The sequence below is a fragment of the Xiphophorus hellerii genome, chromosome 22 (genome assembly GCF_003331165.1).
Source record: "Xiphophorus hellerii strain 12219 chromosome 22, Xiphophorus_hellerii-4.1, whole genome shotgun sequence".
Lineage (NCBI taxonomy): Eukaryota > Metazoa > Chordata > Actinopteri > Cyprinodontiformes > Poeciliidae > Xiphophorus > Xiphophorus hellerii.
The window spans coordinates 27,992,857-28,004,122 of NC_045693.1; the positions used below are offsets into that span (position 1 = coordinate 27,992,857).

The 11,266-nt window shown below is 37.3% G+C and overlaps 1 protein-coding gene across 1 annotated transcript in view; it reads right to left on the bottom strand.

Annotated features, from left to right (window-relative positions):
- Window positions 1-9,716, bottom strand: part of LOC116713405 (ankyrin repeat and sterile alpha motif domain-containing protein 1B-like) — a 41,999-nt gene extending 32,283 nt beyond the window's left edge. The window contains exon 1 of the mRNA XM_032553548.1: window positions 9,549-9,716. Within this exon, the coding sequence (XP_032409439.1) occupies window positions 9,549-9,590 (42 nt within the window). The 5' untranslated portion in view covers window positions 9,591-9,716. The remainder of the gene's footprint in view (window positions 1-9,548) is intronic.
- Window positions 9,717-11,266: the final 1,550 nt, after the last annotated feature.

An 11,266-nucleotide genomic window follows, 5' to 3' on the forward strand; every position in this document is an offset into this window, starting at 1 on the left:
AAGACTTTTTACTGCGCTGAATATACAATCTCTGGCCAACCTTTCCTTTTAATTGGATTCTAAAATGTCAAACTATTTCTGACTTATTGAAATTATTCTATCCACTCTCCAGGATAATTTAACCAAACTGTATGGTCAGGTCATGCTCAACAAACAAAGAAAAAATCGGCTTTTAGTTTGAAATGTCACAAATTTAACAGGCAAAGAACATAATTATAGTAGAGCTGCTCCAATCGGAGATTTTGAGGCTGATGTCCAAACTATTCTGTAACACGATCATGACTGATGATGTTTTCTCCAACTAAAACAATGAGTTGATTTGTGTTATCTAATGACACTTCAGTACATTAAGTACCTTGGGTTTTATTATTTGGTTGAGTTACAGACATGTGGGGGCAATGGACAGGAAATGGCTCAGAATGCTGAAAATACTTTATCTGATCATCAGCGTTCTTTTATTACGTACATCAGAGGAACAGTTTTATTATTGACGATGTGATTTCTAGTTCTTTCTCTGAAGGTTGGGTTATTTGGGTACTAGATCTATTTAACCTGACATTTGCAGAATCAGGTAAACACCAGAAGAAATGTGATGCTTCATTCAAAGCATGAGTAAACTTTATATGTAAAGGGTATTTGTTAACAGAGTCAGATCAGATGGAAGTCAACCCACCAAGCTTGACGTCAGGCCAGCTATTTCAAGCTTTTCAGTGGTCTACTTAAGTGATCAAGTAGACTGAACCAAACATAGAACATGACTCCGTTTCTATTTTACCTGACAAAACTTTAACTGATAAAAACAAAAACCCTGCAGTTCATAAGGGATCTTACATGTTGTGTTTATTGATCTAAATTTGCACAAGGCATCAAGCTTGTCTTTAAAAATCTTTGTAAATAATAAACCATCTGCAGAGATTTATGAAGTTGGATTACTGTTCAAACATGAGACGTTGGTGCACTTCATCTAAAAGTATACTTACAACAGTTATCAGTTTTTAACATCATGAACATTATCTCAAATCTGCACATTGGAAACAGTGCAGTTCACAAAGAAGTGGCAAACCAATGACCAATGTTTTTTCCTCCAATTGGTAAAACTTGATTTTTGCTTTCTAGCTGATTTGAAAGTTGAAACTTGGATTTTTGAAAACCATGACATCCAAATAATCTGTGTTCCAGTTACAAGTAGAAAAAACTAATACAAGACAATAATGTATTTACCTGCATTTTATTGATGCAAACAGTGAAGGATCATGTGTCAATAGGATGCTGATTCATGAAAAGTGAACTGTTTATTCCTGCAACTTTCAACGCATTTTAAAGGAAAGGCGGCCATATTGGATTTGAAATCCTTTTACAGAACTAGGAGACAAAATAAAGGAGTTTTGCGTGTGTCATTGGCACTTGAGAACAGGAGTTGCCCACTTTTCTCTAAACTGAACCAAACTAACTACATTTAAAAGTTACTGAATTGATTGTTGTTCCTTCAGGAACTGGAAGAGTCCATGGAGAGTCACTGCTTCACATAATTTAGAGTCTGCAGCCTTTTGCTGTTGCAGAAACACTGTGGCTTCCTTTTAATTTGGCATAATTGACTTAATTGTTAAGCTGTTTGGTCAATCACAGTCTATTGATGACACGTAGAAAGGTCAGCTTTCAGGGGGGGAAATGGCAGAATCACCCAAAAATTCTACTTGGATACATCAAACAGCTGATTTTTAGATATTCATTGTTTTTCCTCACCGTAAAATTGCTGCAAAATGTGAATAAGAGGCTGTAATTCTGCATTTTTGTGCCAATTTTCTTCCTGTGAAATAGAAAGAGGTTTTGTACAGAGTGTTTACTCGATTCCTGCAACTGGAGTCAGAATGACCACACAGCCCACCTCTAGACAGAAACACTGGTTAAAAATTCGCCTATGGGGTCACACACATTCTCTCCTGGTACCTCCCACATGATCCACCATTCAGAGAGCGACACAACAGGAAACACACACTCCAGTCCTGAGGCGAATCTTCCCACATAAAGGTCAACGCAATCTACATCTGGCTCCACTGCATCACTACAAGTTTGAACACACGGACAGGTGATCGTCATTGTTGGGCGAAATGTGGGCGCACTAAACTGAACTAGCAGAAGTTCTGGATGCATATAGGTGTGGGAGATATGAGGTATATGATCCTGCAGTGTCCAACCATCTGGTGATGGGATGTGAGACAATCTGTCCATTTGGAGAGGCGATAGAGAAGGCGATAAGCAAAGAAATCTCACAGAGGATCTGGAATCTTGTCAAGAAAACACAACCCTATGCACGTACACACAAACAGGTTTTAGATTACTTATACCAATTGCACCGTCTCTATGGTAACTAGTAGCTGTCATGGCAACCAAGTACAAACGGCGTTAGAAAAAAAACCTTGAACTCTGATTTTCAGTTTTGATTTGGATAACTCGTACAGAAAACAAACCAAGGATTTGTTGCTCAGACTCTTTTTTTCTTCTCCAGACACATTGAAGTATTTTCTTTCACTTCCTCACGTTAACGTGGTTTAATGAAAGACAGGAATGCAGGTACCAGTTCGAACACACTCACAAGCCTTCACAAGCTAGAGGAAGGCATGAAGGAGGAAAATCTTTGCTTAAGTACTTTACCAAAAATGGCAAATGAAAAAAAAAAAAACATACCGATAATATTCTCCTCTGATGAGTTGTTCAGTGTGATGAACTATAAAATTTGACTAATGAATCTGTGTCTTGTTTGAAAACTGCAAGAGAAACCGGTCAGCGTTTGCAACATTTAAAGTCTTTTTACCAAATCGCAAAAAAAAAAAAAAGACGTTTTTTCCCACATGTTGCTGCACACTGCCAATCTGCTGGCTCAAAGGTTTTTACACTTTCTGGAATTATTAATGTGGATCAATAGAAAGTAGAGCAACTCAAAACCTTTTGTAAGGAAATCTACACAAATTTGCTTTTTCAGGCTAATAAAAACCAAATAACATGATTTCATAACTCAAAATGGCACAAAGCAGAAAGTTGAGTGAATATTTTATTCCAAAAGTGTTTATCCGTATTCCGTTACCTAAATAAGACATATTTCACAAAGTCATAAAATGACTGATAATATTGGTTAAACACAAGAAAGACCTATAACATAAATCAGTCCATGGAGAAGCCATGTTTTAACGCTACACAGGTAACTGAGGACACAGCAGACAGTTGAAGACTTCTTCTCTGATACCAGGATGCAGCCGTCTGGAAAACATCGGGGGAACGGCTCCTCCAGGGCTTCAAACTATCTGCACTTCACCGTGAAAGCATCTTTCCGAAATGAAATCCATTTGTAATTACCTCACTTCTGCTTCTCAGAGGACCTCCTTTAAATGAGAGCAATTTGGATCCCTGATGGAGCTGTTTTCTGCTTTCTCACCTCCAGACTAAGTCTGGGCTGAAAGCGAGAGGCAGCAGCGCCATCGTGTGGATTGCTACGCAACGTGCATGCACCCTGCTGCACTGCAGGATAATAAATAAGCCAAAGCGGCAGAGAGAAAAGGTATCTGTAGATTAATCTATGGTCACTTTTATATATTATTCTAATAAATGTAAATATATTTGGGATTTACTTAGAGGAAATTTGAGATTGTACAGGCTTACATCAAAAGATGTAGAAAAAAAAAGAGTAAATCATTCTCAAGACAACCAATCAGGAGATTTGTTCACGGTGGTGTTTTGTTGAAACTATATGTAAAAATAGGATTAAAATAGGATTAAAGAATAAAAACTCAAACCACCTCCAAACAGAAAAAAATGTCTTTTTTAAATATCTAAGCAAGAAAAAAAAGTTTTCATTTTGTTCTGATTACCAAATATGTTATATTTTTCGGTTGAATTAATTTGATATCCGCTGTGCTTTCAAACTGCGCAGCTCATAAATCATTTTGGTTCATATCTGAAATGAAATTTTCTGAGCCAGTAGGGTATAATTCACTAAATTTAAACAAAGGGAACAAAATCCAAATCTAAGCAACGAATTTAGTTCTAATTCTTTATGTATTATTAATTGAAACTTAATAATTAATGTCATTTTCAGTGAGTTTTCATTGTAGATTCTAAGTTATTCATTCAATTTCTTCTTTTTTTATATATATAATAAATTAACCTATAAATGTAAGGGATGTTTTTTCTGTAAGTATTTTCGGACAAGAATTAAACTCAACATATTGCTACTGTCGTCTTATTACTTGGTGTCTGTTTCAAGTTGTGAAAAAATTATTGAACTTAAATGTTCAGACAGTTATGTTCTTGTCTTTTGCTATTAAATTGGATTTCATATGCAAATAAACAGACAAAACAATAGTTAAGGTAACATGTTAGCCACATCTAACTAACAGATCATTTCTAATCTAACATGTAAATTAATATTACATTAATAGCTTTTAATTACATTATCTGAGCCTGTAAAAGAGTGCTTCAAGGTATCTCTTTGCAGACACATTTTTCTCGTGCTCTATTGCCAAATTTATGTATTTTTTGGAGCTAACTGTGAACAAACCTGCGTTTGCATGCCCCAATTCTGAAACAAGACATAAAGGCAGATCTGCTCCTAAAATAGCTCCACTGAACAGCAGCATCCCTGGGCTCACTCTGCTTGCACACAGTCAAATGAAGTATTATGTCTGCATGCATTTAGAGGAAAGTCCTTCCATATTTATGTACAGTGAATACAAAACATCCCAAAATTACAATAAGCCTTCAAAAAGAGAATTAAAAAGTTTTAAAAAATCCAAAACGTTTCTCACTTTGACATATTTATCCAACATTATTGAGCTGAAATATAAATCAGCGTTAATTTACTTTTAGTATTCAGATTAAAATTTGCCTAACTAGTCCTGCAAAAAAAAAACAACTTCTGTATCTGTAAGATTAATTTTTCAGTAGAATTTAAATGCATACACATCATATTTAAGGTCAAAAAGTTACCTGAGGACTGAGTGTGATCTCAAGCTGGGTTTGTCTGTTCATCCTGGAAATAAGAAACTGGGAAGTAAGCAATAAAAAGCTGCCTTTTCAAAATAACGTTATTTTAAATTGTTTAGCAATAACGAGGGGGTATAGCTAATGTCTTAATTAGAGCCTGGTTACTAACTGACTTCAATTTTATTTGTATTTGTACTGTATGCAGTCAAAAAGTTGAAGTTTCTCCTCTCCATTATAAATGTGACAAATACTTTGAGCTTTGTAAAAAAAATTTAACTATATCTTTACTATGACTTTGTATTTCCAAGCATTTTCAGATTTTTTTTTAATATAAATTTCAACAATCACTGGAGGCATTAAGATTCCAACAGTAATCCTTCGGCTGTGAGGTAAGCCTGTAGATGACTGGTAATCTAAAAGGTGAGAGGTGTGTGTGTGCACCGTCTCCCTCTGCAGTGTGTTGTCTGAGTGTGTGTGGGATCAGGCAGTATTTTAAACCTAATCCCCCAAACTGCAGGGCTGCACATATGTGCCCAGTCACCGGGACACACACTGAGCTGTGTTCCAGCTCCATCAACAGCGTCCTCTCTTGTCTCTGTGCACGCAGCAGCATCTGTTGCCCTTGGCAATTACATAAAACCAGGAGATAAATTCACTTTTTTTAAGGATTTATTCTCTTTTTCTGTGTGTGTTTTGGGAAACAATTTCTCAAATTAGGTTGTTTTTTTTTTATCTCATCTTGTGTCCAGGCAACATCTCTCTGCAGCATCTCCTTCAGGTAGAGCGGTGACCTCCCCATGACCCCAGAGACTCCTCCAGTTACATTGTGCATTCATATGCACTCACTGAAAATCAGCAAGAATAGAACATTCTGATGTCCTAAAAAAACTAAATATGCAGTACATATGGGTGTGCATTTTTAGATTTTTTTTTGTAACATTTAGCTTAAAATTCTGCAACAAACTTTTAGTTAAGTAAGAATTTCTTAAATTGCCTTAAGAACTAGAAGCTTTATCTTCTCTGTGCTGAACTGTGTGGTAGCCTGGAGACAGACTATTTTTAATGCAGTGATGAGTCCACTTAGACAAGGATAGATTAAAGAGTGGGCTGCAAACAAAGCTGGAGGAAAGAGTCTCTTTCTGATGGAAAATTTCCTGTTTACAATGTCCTACCATCTAACTCTCAACACGTTTAAGTTTGGATTCTTCTCTTATTCTTGAAACTGAACATTTCTTTTAAGATTATCAGACTAATCATTGCCTTTCTGTTTTCTGGGGAATAAAACAGACAACATTTTTTTGTCTAAAATGGGAGAGATCAGATGACATATTATTCAAATGAGCCAGATTTGTGTTGATCTTTATAAGTCAAGTCAAGTCAAGAAACGACGCAAAATACAAAAGGGGCATCCTAAATTAGTACCATATGTTTATTACACATTCTATACAACTAAATGCATCTTTTTAATCAAGAACATTTTTCAAATTAAACTCGAGTCGAGCAAATCTCAATCTCGTTGTAATCTGTTGATGACAATGACAAATAAATCTTATTTTATCTCATCTTATTTTATCTTAATCCTACAGACCTTTACACACAATGTAAAATCATCTACAGGGTTCCTCTGGAAAAGTCTAGAATTCGATTTTGGTATTTTCAAGGTTTTTGGGTCTGGTGAAAAAAGAAATTAGAGGGAGTAAATAAATGTATTTTCATCCTCACTCTTGGTTTAAAAGTGGTGTTTCTCCCTGTCTGTCCATCTAGCCATTTATCTGCCCATCCATTCATTCATCCATTTGTCCATAAAGGACTAAATAACGGCTGAAAACTCCAAAACTCTGTCATTTTTACAAGACAAATATGTTAAAATTGTTTCTCTAATATCCAAATCATGTTATTCTAAGATATTATGGTGATGCAACACTGAATATAGTCACCTTCTTAATATAATATCCTATGTTATTTTTCCCCCTAAAGGTAATATAGGGGGGGGATCATCTTAGGCAAAAAAAAAAACAAAACAAAAAAACTAAGGCTATTATTTTGGGAAGGTGATGACAAAGAAGTTAGTTTAAACGATCTGATTTCATTCAGTGCTGCAACACAAAACTTTCTTTTCATTGTGAAAACATTTTAGCCTAAAATCAATGTCAAAACTGCAGATTCAGACTTTTCTTTACTCCCTTCTGCATACTTGTGCGCCCCCTAGCTGCAGAACACCAACCAGAATGGATGCAATCCTATTTTACAACATTCATATAAAACAGCGCATACATAATTTACAGCTCATGTGTGTCCGGTGTGGAGATAATTTTATGTTTAAGGAAGGAGATTGTTATCACCTAAACATGATGATGTATTAACACATTTCCTATGTCACATTCAGAGGAGCAGAAACAGCAGCAGCAACATCAGCAGCAGCAGCGCAGTGAGTGGGCGGTATCCCCAGTTTGATGAAACATCTTGCATCCCACATGCTTATATAACTCCCTCTCTACCTCCTCCAGCTGATCACTCATCACTTTATCCACTGCTGGGAAGGAGAAAAAAACACCACTTCTCTCTGCTTTCCATCTCTCCCAGTCAAATCAGCCGAACAGGCGGCCTCCTGCAATCGAGCATGATTTGGTTAAACAGTCGGCATCAAAAGCCCCCGTCAGTCAGACGGGATCAAGTCGCTGTAAATCACAGCTCCAGTGGAGATTTTGCGTCGTCAAAACTGAATAACAAACGCCGACTGCACCATCAGAACTCAGGCAACAAGCGTCGCTATCAGCAGGCGCACTAACGTTCACAAGAGGAGCGAGGTTAACGATGCAGCAGCAAAACGCCACAGAACCAGAACAGCAACAGCGCACACACTCCATCCGCATCGTCAGCACACACAGCCCAGTAATGAGAAAAGCCCAGTGGGCGTTCAGGTAATCTTCACATCAGCTCAGGTTAACGAAAGCCAGCAGGGACTGATACTGACGGACAGTTTATTAACTACAGGACACAAATTCACCCTGTTGTCAAGGTGAAAGACTTTATCTAAACTTTTATGAAAAAGATTGATAAATATCTGAGGTGAACAAAAGAATATCAGCGTTTAATGAGAGAAAATAGTAAATAATAAAACTTTGCTGCACAAAAGTGTATAATGCAATTTTGGTTCAAGCAATATAAGTAGAAATCATTGTTGATGGATTTATATTTTATATGTTAGGATTCAGGAGTTAAGGGCTGCACAGTGGCGCAGTTGATAGCACTGTTGCCTTGCAGCAAGAAGGTCGGTCCTGGGTTCGATTCCCGACCCGGGGTCTTTCTGCATGGAGTTTGCATGTTCTCCCCCTGCATGCGTGGGTTCTCTCCGGGTACTCCGGCTTCCTCCCACAGTCCAAAAACATGACTGGTAAATTGGTCTCTCTAAATTCTCCCTAGGTGTGAGTGTGTGTGTGTGTATGGCTGTTTGTCCTGTGTGTCTCTGTGTTGCCCTGCGACAGACTGGCGACCTGTCCAGGGTGAACCCCGACTCTCACCCGGAATGTTAGCTGGAGAGGCACCAGCCCCTCCTGACCCCACTAGGGACAAGGGTTTAAGAAAATAGATGGATGGATTCAGGAGTTCACATTTTGCATGAGCTGAAGACTGAAGCCTCTGCATTTGGTCCTCCTGCACAGCATTGTAGTAAAAACGTGCAACTTGCCCACATTGAGAAGTCGAGTTTTCTCATCAGGTGAGAGAAAGATTGAAATAATGCAGCTTAGAAATCCACTACCAAACATGGTGGCGGCAGCATCTACAGTCCTTTTGGTGAGAATAATTTGGAGGCACAAAGATCCATTGTGCCTACAAGTTCCTCCAGGTGGCTGCAGTTCAACAGGACAGCTTTACTCTACATTCTGGGTATATTAAAACACCTTATTTAGTTGTTCTACTTCGATTTATTTCCCCTTTTTGACCCCTTTGACCATTGAGGTCATTCCTATAGATTATTTCCTGCTCCACTGACACTAAACCTTTCAAAAGGCATCGACCTCAAAACTGTCCAACTTTTGTCCACGATGCTGAAAAGCCAGGTTTGTGTTAGAAAACCAGTCAGCACTACAATTTCTGATAAGAAGACCAGGAAAATATCCAACTGGAATGATGCTAAAGGTTTGTTAAAGTTTGTAACACAAGTCAGTGATTAAGAGCTCCTTAAGTCACATTTAGGTATCTGTGCACACCTTGATCTCTGAAGTAGAGAAATCCATAATAAATCCATTGTTTCCATTAAATTACAGTTATATATTGTATTATTTTCATTCCACCTGTTCATATAACAGGCTGAGGCCCATGTTGAGTGCATGCAAGCTTCTGATAGTAACTGTAAATCTTTATTCCCCTTAAAGCTGAGGTTTGCAGCTTTTATATCACTGAAAGACCGAGCGCCTTTGCTTTATTTTGAATTATTTACAGCTTTGGATTGACTTTTGTTGATGCAGCAGAACCATGAGTGCAGATTAACTACTATTCTTATGCCTTTTTTCTATAAAATCCCAATATGTGGGAGACATTTTCTGCACTGAGGTAGCTGTGACACTTACATTGATCAGCTCAATCTCCCAGATCTTTTTGACCAGCTCCATGGACGTGTAGCCGTTGACGAGGAAAGACTTTGTGTAGTCGCCGAGCTCCAGAGACTCCAGCCACTCGGCCACTGACGTGGGGTTGTTGCCATCGTAGCCCACCGGTCGCACCTGAACACAAATCACATTTTAGGGAGGAAAACAACCTTTTTAAATATTTCTAAATATTTTATAAGATATTTTTAGGTGATGGGTGAATTTCAGCATCATTGTTTGTATTTAGCAGCTGAATACAAATACCAATACGCTCAATTTAAAATATTCTGATGAAAACACATTTCAAGCTTTTGTTTTCCCTCAGTACCGCAAATAGACAGTCACTCTTAGTAAAAAATAAAATAAAATAAGAATAAAACTCCCATTAAGCCACTTATATATATATATATACATGAAAAACTGACAAACTGTACATGAGCATCTGCAATAAAATAAAAGCAAAGATAATTCAATTGTGACTAAACATGTTATTCTGTTCATTTCACCTTAAATTTAATAAAAAAGAAAATTATGCTGTTTAAAAATAACAATCCCTAATGTTTACATATTTATTCTGTGCAGAATTTTTTATTTTTTTTTAAATGAATCCTTTTCTGCTTTGCGCTACAAACGTCCAAACAGCCACCAGGCAAACGCAAGAAGTCTCTGTGAGTGCGACTATATTTTTATAGTAAAACCAAGTAAACAAGCTTTGCTTTTGATACAGGTCTGAATGTGACAGTAACAGCAGGGGGTTACCGTGTAGAGGGAAAAACGTGGAGTGGAACGGATTATTAATAATTCATTCACCTTTATTTTGACAGCCCAAACAGCCCCAGAGTTTGTTTTGCTTCAAACAAGCTTCCCACAACCTCCACCTCGCGTTCAGGATGTGTGCGACTGTACGTCTCCGAGTTAAAGGTTTCATCTTCGGTGCTGTTTGGAAAAGTTTAGTGTGAGTGAGAGGAGAGAAAATGCTGACTGGAGATCTAAGTTTATCTCTCACTTCAGACTCCTTCAACTCCTTTTTCCTTCTTTGCATGTGACTGTGCTCATTTATTGCAGTAACGACATTATTTTTGACCTACAGCAACAACATTGCATTCAACACCAGACTCAGTTTATTAGAGTTAGCTTAAAAAGACAATAAAAGTCTGCTGGAACTGGTTGTTATTGACTGTTCTGTCAGTCTGAATAGTGAGCGGCTATTTAGCTAAAGCTACATTTTCTGAGTCTTTTTTTAATCCTTGCTCAGTGGTTGGATTTCTTTATTTCATGATTGTGAATAAAACTTTTGAAGCAATCATAAAAAGGCTGACATTTCTAATGTCAGCCTTTGAATTAATAAGCAGCTTACTGCGTGTAAAGGGAATATTTCCATTCTAGTGTCGATTTTGTTTTACCTTCATTAACTTCTTACCGCCTAAATTCATTTTGCAATTGCAATTTATTTTAGCAACAAAAACACAAATCCAACCCCTAAATACTTCTAATATGACTACAGGTATATGTGCAATATGTATCACTTGGTATTAACAAGATATTTAGTTGTAGCTCATCATTAAGGGGTGATTGTGGGTCCAATAAACAGACCAGTGAAGAACCATTGCCTAACAGAGACAGATTATCGCAGTCTAATTGCTTTATTTTGTTTGTTAAAATGCGAAAAAGAGAGATAACCAGTTTCAGAACCTCAAATT